Genomic DNA, 15,396 nt, shown 5'->3' with positions numbered 1-15,396 from the left:
CAGGATAACCCTACTCCACCATAGGCTCTCCATGGACCTCACCTCCTTCAGGGCACACACACTTGCTCCAGGGCATGGGCTGCAGTGTTATGTCTCCAGAGACTGCAAGGAAATACCTGCTCCATCACAGATTCTTCAAAAAATTCCATGGGCTGAAGGGGAGTCTCTGCTCTGGAGCCCACAACCCTCTTCTCACAGAGGCCACCCCTGCCTCCAGCTACCAAAACTTTGCCATTTAAACTCAATACCATTTTAACTGGAATTTGACTGCTTTGACACAAGCAACTGAATATTTTGGACAGCAAATAGTTTAGAGACTGAAAAATGTTTTACTCTTCCCTCAGCCTGTCAAAGTTTAACTAAGGTGGGTGTGAAAACAGGAAATAAAATGAAAAGAAAGTGCAGATGGTATGAAGATTAGTTTACATACAGTTTATTATAAAGTTTTTGTGTAATGGTTTCATGTTTGATAAGACCTTCAGGCATTCAGTCACATGACTTTTCTCCATTCTCCATGGCAGATTTTTTCCACAGACTCTTAACTTATCTCCTTTCAGTTCATCAGGTCTCTAAACCAACTTGAGTCAATGTCGGGAACATATGCAACTCAAAGTAAAGCACTATAAGTTTCATTTAGAACCAGCTTTGAATGTTACTTCTGCCAAGTCTTACTGGCAGCAAAAGTGGTCAGGTTCAAATTCAAGGTGGATAGCAGTCCAGCAAAACCCTCTGCTTTAATCTCCACTGGGAAATTTATATTTCACTTTAGGTGCTCAGAGAACAGAACACACTTTTGACAATCGGTGTTTAAATGTACAGAGAGACATGGAAATCTAACAGCTTAGAAGGGGGAGCCATAACTCCGTTTTTAGCAGTACCAGCAACAACTGATAATCTCTCCCTGGGGAGGCAGCTACTGGACCACGGGGTTGCTACCTCCATCCTGTTGTCACAAATGCTCATAACTGTATTAATGAGGAGTAAAAAATACATTCAAATGGGAAAAATTATCCTCATCACCAAACCATGTTCTAATTAAAGAGACAACAGAGAATGTCTCTACAAGGGCAAAGGTTAGATTCCTTAATAATCATAATTATTTAAATGGATTAACTAAATAGTCAAACGCTTCTGATGTTCTGTTTTTACTTCAAGCACTGACTTTCTTCATAACCATTCCTCTTGGATCACTCAGAAAGAAAAATTAAGAAAATTTTCTCTTTATCCTGTTCTCTCTTACAAGAGTGCTTTTTTTTGATGGCTTATAAACATCTTGGAATTGACACAGAGCTTTGAGAATATTCTCCACTGAAAAACAATCATTAGGCATTTTCTCTGTTCTCTTAGTTGAGAATAAATAATATTAAAAAGTTATTTAGCTTCAAAGTACTTTTTTTTTCTTTTTTGAGACACTAATTTTCTCTCATTAATTCTCCCCTTTTTTCAAGTTTTCCTGTTTTGTTCCCCAGTCCTACACACTTTATTTTATAATTGCTGATGTCCCAAGCCATTTTAGTCTCTCCTCCTCTCACCATGACCTCTTGGCAGAGAACTTTGATTCTACAACCCCTTTGATTTGAAAACCCATTTGAACCCATTTGATTTCAAAGTTTCCTTTTACGGTGTCTCCAAAGGGACAGGGATTGAAACGGGGTGGATAAGAGGTGTGAGCGAACCTTCACTTTTGGATAGAAATGGGTAAAACATTTCTGCAGGTTCCTTTCCAGGCCTTAGAGGCATTCTCACCATGATGCCCATTTGCTCTGGTTCATAAAAGTTCACTCGTCCTTTGTCCAGGTCCAGAAACACACCGATCACTGAACAACTCGTCTGCCGCTTTACAATCTTGCGGTCTCCTTCGCTCGAGAAAATCTCTCCCTGGGACATGTGCAGAGCCCAGTAGTCCTCCCCAGGAAGGGTCCCTCCCTTCTCCTGTCTCCCTTTCTCCCTCACCACCCCCATCACCCAGTCCTGCTGCTGGCCCACCTCCACCTCCCAGTAGTGCTGCCCAGATGCAAACCCTTCCTTCCCCACCAGGACAGAGACTGTGCAGGGAGTGTTTGGGCCAGCAGGTTCAGATGCGTTGCTCTCCACATCTGGAAGTCTGGGGACCTGGAGCTCCAGGACTCGGCAGTCAGGATTCACAGCAATAGCAACTGGAGGGGAAAACGAGAATCATCCGATGAGCAGCGTGGCTCAGAGACCTCTCTCCACATGGGGCTATGGGTCAAAGCGTTCGAGGGTTAAACATTCACCAGAACAGTGCATGCAACCATGTGCCCAGAGGCACCTTGGAGCTCTCACAGCCATGTCCTCTTTCAGGGTGAAAGTCCACATGCTTTACCATAAATTTCTCTTTCTCTTTTCCATACAGCCCTCCATCATCTCCAGAGTTGTGGCCCCACCCTACCCCAGATTTTGACACTCTTCAACTATTCCTTTTTTCAGTTTTCCCAGCAGCCACATCCCAGCCTCATTTCGTGTTAACCAAGGCAGGCGTATTCCTGATACTCCAGCTCAGTCATTGTATCTCTGATATCATGGCATTCTCATTTCAGGGTAACTTGGACGGATGGCTGCTGAATTTTCAAACCCTTCCTCCTGCCAGCTTACCTGCGTGGCTTCTGGCTTCCCAGAAATCTGCACAAAGAAAATGGACGTTAGAATCATAGAATCATAGAATGGTTTAGGTTGGAAGGGACCTTGAAGATCATTGATTTCCAACCCCCCTCCCATGGGCAGGGACACCTCCCACTAGACCAGGTTTCTCCAAGCCCTATCCAGCCTGGCCTTGAACACCTCCAGGGATGGGGCAGACACAGCTTCTCTGGGCAACCTGGGCCAGGGCCTCACCACCCTCACAGTGAACTCTGAATCTGAACCTGCCCTCTTCCAGTTTAAAGCCATTTCCCCTCATCCTATCACTACACGTCCTTGTAAAAAGTCCCTCCCCAGCTCTCCTGTAAGCCTCCTTTAGGTACTGGAAGGCCGCAATAAGATCTCCCCGGGGTCTTCTCTTCTCCAGGCTGAACAGCCCCAACTCTCTCAGCCTCTCCTCATAGGAGAGGTGCTCTAGCCCTTGGATCATCCTCGTGGCTCTCCTCTGGACACGCTCTAGCAGGTCCATATCCTTCTTATTTTGGGGACTCCAGAGCTGGATGCAGTACTCCAGGTGGGGTCTCACAAGAGTGGAGTAGAGAGGTAGAAGCACCTCCCTTGACCTGCTGGCCACAATTCTGATGCAGCCCAGGATATGGTTGGCCTTCTGGGCTGCAATCGCACACTGCTGGCTCATGTTGAGCTTCTCAATCAATCCTCAGGGCTGCGCTCCAGCCATTCTCTACCAAGCCTGTATTTGTTTTTGGGATTGTCCCAACCCAGATGTAGGACCTTGCACTTGGCCTTGTTGAACTACTGTATTATGCCTTTATTGGGCAGTTAGATACTTTTCAGACTGAGAAGACTTAATGTGCAATTGGAATTATAGAATGGTTTAGGTTGGAGGGGACCTTAAAGATCATCTCATTTCAACCCCCTGCCATGGGAAGGGACACCTCCCACTAGACCAGGTTGCTCAGAACCCCATCCAACCTGGCCTTGAACACCTCCAGGGATTTTCCTGTCATCACTCTGATTCTGCATCAGTATTGGCCTTTCTCCTCTTAACCCACTGGTACTAGCATTCTGCATCATCACTAGAATTTTTAAACTACTTACCCAGCTCTAATTTCAGTCGACCTGAAAGAGAAAGGTGTTCCAGTCACTAACATTTTTTTGCTTTTCCTTTTTTGTTCCAGTTTTTCAAAATGTGACAACCCCCAAGCATGGAATAGGAGACTATTCCTCTCTGTAGGTTTATATTTCACTATATTACTTGGCTTCAAATCCAGGAATAATATAGACATACTAACCTGAAGACTTCCCTTATTGCTTCTGAACTTGACAAGAATGTCAGGTTTACATAAAATGTGTTTTCTTACCAAAGCGTTTTTTCAGTTTCGACTTTGCTGAAAAGGAATAGCATAAATGAGTGATGTAAAAACTCAAGGCAAAAATGAAAAATCATTTCTGGAAAAGACATTAGAATTACATCACCAGTTGTTCCTTATGTGAACACTGTGCACACTTATGTGGAACATTTCTGTCATTAAATTTGCAGGATAAAAGCAATTATAATTTTTTCTTAGTAATGTGAGAAGAGTGGAAGGAGAGAATGAGAAAGCTGAGCTGAGAGTTTTGGCTCTATGAAATCTGCAGTTGTGTCCATGTGAAGTGTGGTGCTTAGGGACATGGTTCAGTGGTGGACTTGGTAGTGCCAGGTTAACGATTGGACTTGATGATCTTAAAGTTCTTTTCCAACCTAAATGATTCTACAAAACCACAAGGGAGAGAAGAAACCTAAAGGCAGAGTCCTGAGAGATGTAAATGGACCATCATCAGGGTCTAAGGCACAATGCATCCTGCACATGTGGGTAGAGAAGTAAATACCATTGTCCTCTTTGCCGCATAATCACCTCTAATAATATTTTTGAGAAGTCTTTTTAAATAAAAGTAAACTAATTATACAGAGTAGCTTATTTTCACTGAGGCTGGAGAACATCCATTCTCAACGAATATTTTAAGAAAATGAGATTTACCTGCTCGATGTTTGGTTTTCTCTCCCTCTGAAAATTCAGCACATAAAATAAAAGAAATAATATTAACGGAGTACTTATTATATACAAACTGGAAGTTAAAGGTTACTTAGTGGACTTTTGCACTGCATTCCATAAAGCTTTAAACTTGTGTCACTTGTGGGAAACACATCTTTCTGAAACAATTAGCTTGTTTTACAGCTAAGCACACACACAAAAATTCTACAATACTTAAAGCCTTTCTTTTCTGAAAAAAAAAAAAAAAAAGTAAATAGACCATGCCTGGAGTTTTTGACATGAAAATGATTCAGTCCAGCTGAGCCTCTCATTCCATTTTGAGTACTTAACTGCATTAAACAGTGCCATCAAACCCAGTAATCAGACCAGACCAAATAAGCAAACCAACACACACAAAAAAAAAAATGAAGCAGGGATAACTTTAGCACCAAGACAATTAGAAACAATGAACAACAAAAGCATCTTACCTAAAGTTGACTCCAGTTGTTTTTTTTCTGGAAAAGTCAGTACAGAATTATCAGTGTAAATTCTATGATAGAGTGGGTTAAAGCACTCAACAACACCAATACACAAACCCATCACCATCTAGCAAGCTCATCCTTGGATTACACTCGCAACTGCTTTGACTTAAATGTGTGTAAATTCAATCTACAATTTAACCCAGGAATGTATTACACTATTTCAAGTTTATTATATTTAGATAACTCATTATGTTACTATTTAAAACCTCATTAAGCAGGGTGGGAAAAAAACTTAGACGTGTTGCTGGTAAAGGTCTTCTTTCAAAGCCTGTTTAGATCATGCCTGAACCACAATTAAGAGGGACATTCAGATGCACAGGCACACTGGGCATTTGAGGTGCCCTGGGGTACCCCAAGGGCCATGTAGGTATCTCTCTAAAAGATCTCTGGTCTCCTATAGAAGCTCGGTTATTTCAAATTGTATCTGTCAGGTACAATCAAAGTTAAATGAGTCATCTGCTTCCTTCCAGAGTGGCAGCTAGGTGATAAGTGGGATGACCAAGGACATCACAAATGCTCCAAGGCACCTGTACGTACATAAATGGACTGAGCCATAGGCATCCAGGCTCCCAGTGGAGATCCATGAATAAAGTTCAGAGGGTTTACAGGGCCACTCAGCTGGCTAAAGGTAGGTCTGAATACCCTTGAAATAGGCAGAATAGTGGTCACCAGCAAGGAAAGGAGTGCTAGAAGCTCACTAAGAGCTTTCCATCCAATAGCAGGGATTTGGTTTGAGTTTTCAGAAAGGTCACTGCTGGCCCATGTTACTTCCTTGTAAACACCTGGGGTCTTCACTAGAGAATAGACATCCTGTGGGTTATGATGTGTGGGTGTCACCATCTCTTTAATATTGAAAAGGGCTGCCACTCCTGTAATTACTTCATTGATAATCAACATTCGAACATTGTCTCCCTGAATTTACATCTTTGAGATCTCTGAACATCTTAGCATCATTTCAAATGCAAAGGACTTTTACCTTCTTCTATTTCCATCTTCGCTTTTACTGAAAAAGAAAGAAAATGAATCATAATGTTAATTATTCTTGTAAACTTCCCTTGTCATACAACAGTACACTTTATGTATAAACAGAAATAAGTGGGGTTAAAACTTTAATTTAATTTAACCTAATAAACTTCCCAAGGTTTTTTGTTAATCCAAAGAATTAATGCTTTTTATACCAAGACGTGTCTCATTTCTAATGGAGTTCACAAAAAATGAGGCAGCATTCTGAGACACCCAGTCCTTCCTAGGCAAGTCTTGGCTCAACGACAGCCTAGCTGAGGTTCAGAGACCAAGAATAGATCCCTTCTGGCCCTGTGGACTTCTGTATCCTCAATGGCCAAACCTGGTCAGGGAACAGAACCACATGTGCTTCAGGGAATCAAATTACTCATGCCATGCAGTAGTCCCTGCTATGGTTATGGCATTGTTCCCCCACTCCATGGCAGTGATGTTGGACTGGAGGATCTTTAAAAGTCCCTTCCAACCCAAACCATTCTATGATTCTCTGCCAACTGGTCCATTTTATTTTCAAGAACAGACATAGATGGTGAGTACCAAACAGATGTATTGAAATACTAAGTTGCTTTCAGAGTCTTGAGATGGGCTTGGGTTGGATCTTTTGATTGCTAATGGCTGTTTGGTTAATTCATTTAGTTCTTCCTCTTCTAAAGAATCTGAGGAATGCTTCTGACCAATTAATTAACTCTTGAACAATTACAAAGCTTGAATATGTGTGACAGTCAGCATATAGTCATGAGTAGAGCTTAATGAAAGAAGGAAACAAACTGTTTATAAAGCATAAATGAAAAAAAACTCATACGGGAACTTATTATACTATGCAGTGCAAAAAATGAAATTAAAAACTGCAAAACATTTGGATGCAACTACAACTGCTAATTAGATCTGTAATTTAATATAAATGAACTTTCCAACTTGCAAATTGTCATAGTCATCATATGTGTCTTCCTCATTACTTACCTGAGCTGACTGTTTTCTTGTGACTACCTGGTTAAAACAAGAGAAAAAAAACCTTTTTTTGCATGTTTTTGTAGAGTAATACTGACAGAAATCAGCTCTCTGATTTGTCATTTAGGCTCTAGTGTCACTGACAACGCTGAGTTGTCTACCCAAAGATTATAGATAGAAAACTATAGACATAGTTTAGTCTCTTGGGAGACATAAGCTGTCTGAGGTAAGGACATGCAATTTGTGTTCCTCCTTGTTCAGACCGTGTACGTCCCCCCCCGCCCCCAATTTTTTTTTGTTCTATTTCATGAATTTGGTCATTAAACAATCACTGGTGATTTTGCTTGTGAGCTTTTATTAGTCATGGATTTCAATATGAACTGTTGTGATATTTCTAGATGTTGACAGGGATAACATACAAAGAAATACTTACTTCTCAGCTTAGCAAATACAGTGGAAATTAGGACCATGCTAAGACATAAAATTACCAGGAAGATAATCAGCCATTTTGAAATGTAGGGAAAGAAAATGTCTGTAAAAATGACCAAAAGGAGTTATTTTCTGTTAACAATTAAACATAAAGACAATTAAAACCTAGGATGCAGTCAATACATTTGAGGAGATAATGAATCTGCATTTCACTTGTATTTTATTAGCAATGTTGCTGAAGAAGAGGTCTAACCCTCCCCAGCAGGACTAATCCAGGGAAACTCTTTCTCTGGGTATCAGATTCAGAATTATGAAAGAGGTGTCTGGGACAGGTAGACGGGTTTCTACAGCTCATGAGTCACAAAAGGACAGCAATACTGTCTCTCAGCTTTTTTCACGGATGTGTTGCATTTCATACTAAACTGAGCAGGTGACGGAATGAAGGAAGAAACCATCACCACTGGGCAAAAGAGACATGTTCGCTCTTGTTTAATTTGGTTCAGTGAGCTTTCGTCCTGCTGTGTATAATGCATACACCGAGAAGGAGAATAAGATTTGAAACGTTCCCCACGTTGGCTGTTTCCTATTTTCTCTTTCAAGGTACCCCCACACTCAATGTTCTGGGATTTATTGATGCCATCCTGAAAGGGCCTTTCCTCCCACACTTCTTCAAGAGCTTTACATTGCACTCTAGTTCCCATTCCAGACCCAGACGTTGGCTTTGTGGTGCTGAAGTTCTTCTTGAGGTCCAGGCCTATGAGGCTTGCTTCAGACTACATGATGCATGTCTATATACCCAGCAAACAGAAATGCGTAGAGTTCTACAGAGTACTGGGAGGCATGACATTATCCACACCATGATTACACAGTCATGCATGTATTAAAAAAAGAGGGAAGACAAAAACATAGACTAAAACAATTTGTGAGATGTTGAAATTACCACTTTGGCTCTTGTGACCATAACTATTATTTTCAGCTATGTTCTGTGAACCTGTTTCTGGATAATGGAAGCTTTCAGAGGGCTCGACTACGGAAATATGTCATGTTTGTATGTGCACACAGCTGTATTCTTAATCCATTTTCATTCAGCTCCAACAAACTGACAGCCTTAAATTTGAAGAAGGGAACGCAGAAAATCTTGATACTACCTGACACCTTCTTAAAAGGAGAAATGGATTCACTAGGTGCTGTCGAAGGCTGTGCAGCCAACTAGAAATAAAAATGGTAGAAGACTGCAGCTCTCATGAACTTTTTTCCAACACTGATTCTGGGAACACATCTTCAAGCCAGTTCATGACAGAAAAATGGGACCCGTGCCATTTAGACTGTCTTTTTAATCTTACAAGCAGGTGACTACGGAGCACACCTACCTGAGATCAGCACTCGAGACTCGCTCATTGTATTTAGCAGGTTGTTCACTATTCTGCAAGAGACTTCCATGTCAGAGCCTGGTTTTAGGTTTATGGAAGTTACCACACTGTATAGGCCTGCAGGCATCATTGTCATCTTTGTGGTCGATAGTTCCTTCCGGACCCGTCCTTGGCCATCCAGCCAAATCACCTCAGGTTTGGGAAACCATCCAGCTGCATGGCAGGTGAGGCCAATGTCCTGCTTCACATGGCTCCTCAGGAAAATAGAAGGCACACCACCTTTAGCTAAGAAAAAACATACATTTTCTCCATTTCAACCCATACTGAGAATAGGAAACTGTCTGACTTATCTTGAATTCAATGCTTCTTTATATAAATATGTATATCTATTTAGAATCATAGAATGGCTGAGGTTGGAAAGGACCTTTAAGATCATCAAGTCCAACTATTAACCTACCCTGACAAAACCACTTCTAAACCATGTCCCTAAGTACCACGTCTACCCTTTTTTTAAACACATCCAGGGATGGCGAATCCACCCCCTTCCTGGGCAGCCTATTCCAATGTTTAATAACCCCTTCAGTGAAAAAATGTTTCGTAATATCCAATCTAAACCTCCCCTGACATAACTTGAACCCATCTCCTCTCATCCTATTTGTATGGAAGTACACAGAAAGACTTTTCTGAATTTAAACTGTGACGGAGACTTGAGCCCTGAAGTTTCTTCATGGTCAACAATTCGGAGTTTATCAGAATGAGAATAAGGAACAACTAAATGGAGATCGCAGCAAACAGAGCTAGCTTGGGATGGCAATTCTGGAATGAAGTTGCCAGTGGAATTTCCTAGAATCTTGTAAATAAAGAACAAAAATATTCCATATAATTATCACAATTAACAGATTACAGGAACAACTAACACAATCTGTCCATGAAAACAGAATGTATTAGTGTCTCAGGCTAATAATTTCAAATAAAACTGTTACTGACATGGTACAGATCCAGTCTACAGCTAAAAAAAAAAAAAGTATTGTTTATACTCTGGATCACAGAAAACTAAATGACAGTGTTACTTAGATGTTAACCCCTTGTTTCACTTGGAGTTTTAAAGCTAAGAAGGCATCTTCAGAAGAATCTAGCTGCAATAAGAGGTCCCACAATACCTATCGAGTGGAAATTAATTAGGGAAAGTGCGGAGGAACACATGTCCACTTCCAAGGCCACCACATAAACTGAAGCTACCTATGAAGATGGTATCTATTAACATACTGAAATAGAAATAAAAGCAACGAGGGCCTACCCATTGCTTTGTTCTCCTGCTGTGGGCAAGCAGCAAGGTAAGCAGTGAGGTATTGGGGTGGGACCAATTGATTATGCTGACCATTGAGCAACTCTGGACAATCAGCTCAGTAATGGTTGATTGCACAGTAGAAATCTAAATTTAACTTTACACTGACCAACCAAATACTTGCAGCGTTCCCTGAACTTTCTGACTGGGCTCTCATTGAGTATGAAGGGAGATTGTACTCTCAAGTCACACAGAGCTGCATGTGTTCAGGTAGCTAAATGAAGATATCTCAAACTGGAACTAAAACTTACCTCAAATATCAGTTATAGCCATTAATTTAGAGAAAACTAACTCAAATCAAACACATCCCCCCATGAAGACATTTTATGCGTCAAATTGTATTAAATTTGTATTATAATTCCCTCCCTCAGTGACGAATATAGATGTTTCTGTTCAGTTCCGTCATTGCATAGAAAGAGTGAAAATTGCCACTGACCTGCCACTTGCAGTTCAATCAACACGTCATGGTATGTGTCATTGAAAGAGACCACACAAGTGTATGTTCCTTTGTCAGAGCTCCTGACGTTCTTCAAGTGTAGAGACATGTTGCCAGCTCTAAATTCACTGTGGAAGAATTCTGTTCTGCCTTGGTATCTCTCATCTTGTTTCTCCTTTTTATTTTTTCCATCGTATCTGCTTACAGTTATTTTTTGAGACTGTTCGTGAAATATCCACTGGACAGAGAATTCCTCAGGAAAGATATCTGCTGCCACGTGGCAGGGCAGAACGACCCCTTCTCCAATGACTGCAATGACGGAACTACTAGGAGGAGAGCTAAAAAATTGACCTGTGTGAAGATAAAATGGCAGCTGTTTCTGTTTGTCTATATCACATTTTTTGTGGCACTACATCAGTAGAACCAATATCACTGTCAACAGGAGAGGAATCCAGAAGAAAATTAAAAAAATAACGTGGCAGTTTACTTAGATGAGTAATGTTCACATTACGTGAGACCCATGGAGTTTATCCTTCAGTACTCTGAATATTAACTTAAGCAAGTTCATGGCCATTAAGTGATGGCTATTGAGAAATCATAGAAAATGGGTGAACACTGAGAAGTCTGCAGCTGGTGAAACACAGGATGCAGGATCTATCTATCAAAAAAGTAAAGGTGGAATTATTTGCCCAAATGCTGGTACCTAGTGTCATTTGAAATGTCATAGAGTCCACAAGATATCCCTATGGTGCTGACTGATGTGGCATATGACCTGCAGCAGATCTGTACTCACGTGAAGGAGCAGCTGTAGGACAGACCAGAATGCAGCAGTGCCTAGAAGGACACTAGACAGTTACGTGTTGGCACCTGAATCACATGTACAATGATTTTCTCATCTACATTTGAGCTAGATGTCCTAGGTTCCCTTTGCAATGAATGGGGGAAAATGGGCAGCTTCAGACATCAGCCTTTATTAAAGGGCCAATGACTCTCTCTTCCAGAACTTTTATTTGAATGGAGAATTCGTGCGTTACTATATTGAAGTTAAATGTGCAGATTTCATGTTTCTGAAGACACATGAGATGAATCGCACCCACAATATATCTCTTTGAAAGTGAGAAAAAGGGAAACCCAGGACATTTTATAGCAGTCATTCTCATTTCAGTTCTAAGGAAGAAAGCAGAATGGAAGAAAGGCTTTGTAAATTAACAAAATAAATAGCAACCAACGTGGATTTGCAAAGAATTCATAACACAGTAACTTAACTTTATTCCATGGTAAGTTGAAAATCTACCATAAAACACTGAGGAAATATATCCAATATCTATCCAGTAAGACATAATATTACTTCCTATGCTGTATGGCATTGTGCCTGATGAAGTCCGAAGGGCCCCAGTCTATGCTGATCTTCTATCACATCTGCTAGCTCCATTTAACAGGAAATCTCAGATACACTGAAGCATTTACAATGGCACTAGGTGTCTGTGATTAAGCACCTGAATACCTCACAGAGAATGGCCTTACGGTGCAGAACTAGGAACCTAAAACCAGATGTCCAGGCTTCCAAATCATCAAAAAGACTAAAAGCAAAACTTCCATCTGAATAAACTGAGAGAGAGAATTGCAACTGACCTGCCACTTCCAGTTCAATCATTGACTTGACTACATTCCTGCTATAGTCAAGAGAGATCTAGCCAATAGTTGGTTCAGTTCATTCTATAGCAGGCAGTGAGTCTGGTCATTGGGTAGGTCAGAGTTCCTTGAACATCCATCTTTGATGCCCTGAGGTACTCTAGACTCCAGCTACATGATGGGTCTGTTCTATTTTGGAACATCAAGAAGTAAGAATAAGACCATACAGTATCTAAAAGACCAGTAGATGCCAATGCATGAGCAACTGAATCTTATCCTAGACGCTGAGCTTGTGTGAAGACAGCTGCTTCTAGGAAGATAAATGTAGGCAGCTATGTCTGCGAGCCAAATCCAAAACCTTGGGCACAGTTCAGTTGGTTACACCTAGCTGCCTAGTCCTAACTTAGCCAGGAACTTCCCAGCTGGCCTCCATTCACCAGTCTAGAGGATCATACATCTCCTGCAGCCATATCATATCTTCCAGCCTATGAAGGTGTCTCAGGTACCTTAATATATATCAGACTGTCCTAGCGTCTTATGTGGTGTTATAATTTGATGGTTTTATGTCCAAGTTAGAAGAAAGTTGTGTACTCATTATTTTTGAGTTTTATGTTTCTATAAACCTGGGCAGAAATAACCCGATTTATTAAAATATATTCAAAACAGAACTATCTTTACCTGTAATGAGGCATGATCTGCATTGAAAAGTCAGTATGTGGATAGCTGTCAGCCACCAAAAGGGGGAACCCATCAATATCCAGGATTCCTAATCATCCACAGGACCAAAAGCAAAGCTTCCAGATGCAATTCCTGTGTGACTCCTTCGGTCTCTTCACATTTTCAATGCAAAACAACAAGCGTAATTGCAGAGAGAAATTAATGGGGAAAAATAGTAATAAATTTATAGGTAATGGGTTGATGCTGTCAAAGGCAAAGAAGACTGCAGGACATCGTTTCTGTCCTCATCTCCCTGCCAAATTTACCTATGCAAATGTTGCAAGAGAAATATACCTTTTTTTTCTCTTCTATTCAGCTGTCCATTTTTACCTTTGTCTTCCAGAATATCTTTATTACATTCACTGGCAATTTTTTGCTTTCAGTGAAGAGTTTAAAGCATTTCATCTTGTCTTTTGATTTTAGCAGGATACTATATTTTTCTTTTCCTTTCTTATAGTAAAAAAAACCAACAACCTCATAAGTAAATTCCCGGGAGCAATGTCACTATATTGATCTCCCTGATGACTTAGATCAACATTTTAAAGAGAAACTTGTGATGTAACAATCAGCTTTTTAAAGAGGAACTTGTAATTTAATAAACGTGACTCTCCCCAACTTCATCCCAAGATCTTTGCTTTTGACTCACTGCTGAACTAATCCATACTCTCAGTAAAGATATGAAACTCAAACTGACTAGTGAGCTGAAAGGGCACAATGCAACTTATTTATAGATATAATAGCTCCTGATTTCCTCTGATTTTCTGTGCTTTTTCTCACAACCACTGATAAAATCAAGTGTTCTCAGAGGGAGGTATTCCCATCAGAAAATGACAATAATGCATCTACAGCAGGCAGATTAATTCCTGCCAGTGCAACCGATTAAATCCGTATCAGTTAATTCAAGTATCATAGTAAACACAGCAGGTTTTCTTCATGGATTTAGTAAAAGCGTAATTTCTTACCTGAATAGTAAGAATCTTAAGACTTCTCTATGGGGATATGGTTGTGGTGAACCTTTGTCCTCATATCTTTATTACCACTGAAGCTTGTGATTACATTTTCCACATCCAATCGGGCTAGAGAGGATATGACTGGGTAGCTGCCAAGATTCATATTGCAAGACCAAAACAACTTCTTGCTTCCTAATTCTTTTCTCTGTACTCCCAGCTGGAAAAAGGTAGGGATGTTCCTCCTCATCCTCCTGTGCAAAATGGTTCCATGTTCAACCAGCATTTAGACAGAAAGCGCTGCAGTAAGACAGGTATGTCATGAACAGCTTTGCAGGGTCTGTTCTTTCTATCACATGCGCAAGTGTTGGTAGTTGGTAGTATTGGGAATTTTTTCCATATTGTTCTTTTTATGTCCTGTTGAAGATCAGAAAATGATTTCAATCCACTTTGCTCTCATTTTTATCCTTCAATTATTCTGACTCCTGGCCATCCTGTGAACAAGCATTGAGTGCTCTCAAGAGGCTGCTGTCTCTCTTTCTGTATCCAGACTGTACCAAAAATTATTGAAAAAGGGATGTCCCAGAACTTTCATGTGTGGCAGTATAATAATATGTTTGGGGTTTTGGTTGGTTTTTGTTTGGTTGTGGTTTTTTTGGGGGAGGTGTCTTTGGGTGTGTTTTCTGGGCTAGCTGAAATGCTGTCTGGGAAAATAAAATAAAATAAATAAAAAATAAAGTAAAACAAATAAAAAATAAAATAAAATAACCTCCTAGGAACCTCTGGCACATTTGACACAAAGAGAAACAGTGTCCCCATCACTCAAGGCTGGGTTTTGCTCAATACTCAGTTGAACCTACTTTCAAACACCCTCCAAGAAAACTAAAGAAATTTTTTTTTTTCTCTTTACCCCAGGACGTCTGGTAACAATGCATTTGTGTTAAATCCTGCAGTCACGTGCAAAGGAGACTTTTGAAAGAGCATGAAGCACTTTTGCAAGATGGCCTTTCCAAAGACAAAAGTGAAGAAAACACAGAGGAAATCGCTTGAAAGTGAACCTACTGAATGATGGAGCCTACAATAACATCAAGAATACAAATTGTGATGCTTTCTCATGTGAATCTTGATATTTCCTAGATGGAGCCATCATTGATGAGGTGAATTCCGCAGGTCCATCTTACAACCTCATCAGTGATGACCCTGTCTAGAAAATGGGCACATAGAAAACATCAATTAACTTCCTTAGGGATGCAGGTGGAGGAAGGGTTGTCTCAGATCACCGCCGTATCTCAACTGGAGTCCCCATAGCATCTGGGTTTGGATGGTGCAACCAATGCCCACGAATGCAATATTCTTCCTGGGGGAGATTTTTAATGACC

At 40.5% G+C, this 15,396-nt stretch overlaps 1 protein-coding gene across 1 annotated transcript; it reads right to left on the bottom strand.

Annotated features, from left to right (window-relative positions):
• Positions 1–1,617: 1,617 nt before the first annotated feature.
• On the bottom strand, positions 1,618–13,104 carry LOC309682453 (butyrophilin subfamily 2 member A1-like; the record flags this gene model as incomplete). Its single annotated transcript, XM_082496544.1, has 8 exons — positions 1,618–2,156; positions 2,614–2,640; positions 3,981–4,007; positions 7,154–7,180; positions 7,575–7,673; positions 8,941–9,225; positions 10,722–11,072; positions 13,032–13,104. The coding sequence occupies 8 exons, from the start codon at positions 13,102–13,104 to the stop codon at positions 1,618–1,620; spliced, it is 1,428 nt and encodes a 475-aa protein (XP_082352670.1).
• Positions 13,105–15,396: the final 2,292 nt, after the last annotated feature.

This window comes from Vanellus vanellus (assembly GCF_965231255.1).
Source record: "Vanellus vanellus genome assembly, chromosome: 29".
NCBI lineage: Eukaryota > Metazoa > Chordata > Aves > Charadriiformes > Charadriidae > Vanellus > Vanellus vanellus.
Note: the sequence above shows the minus strand (reverse complement) of the source record. Positions and strands in the feature narration are given on the sequence as shown.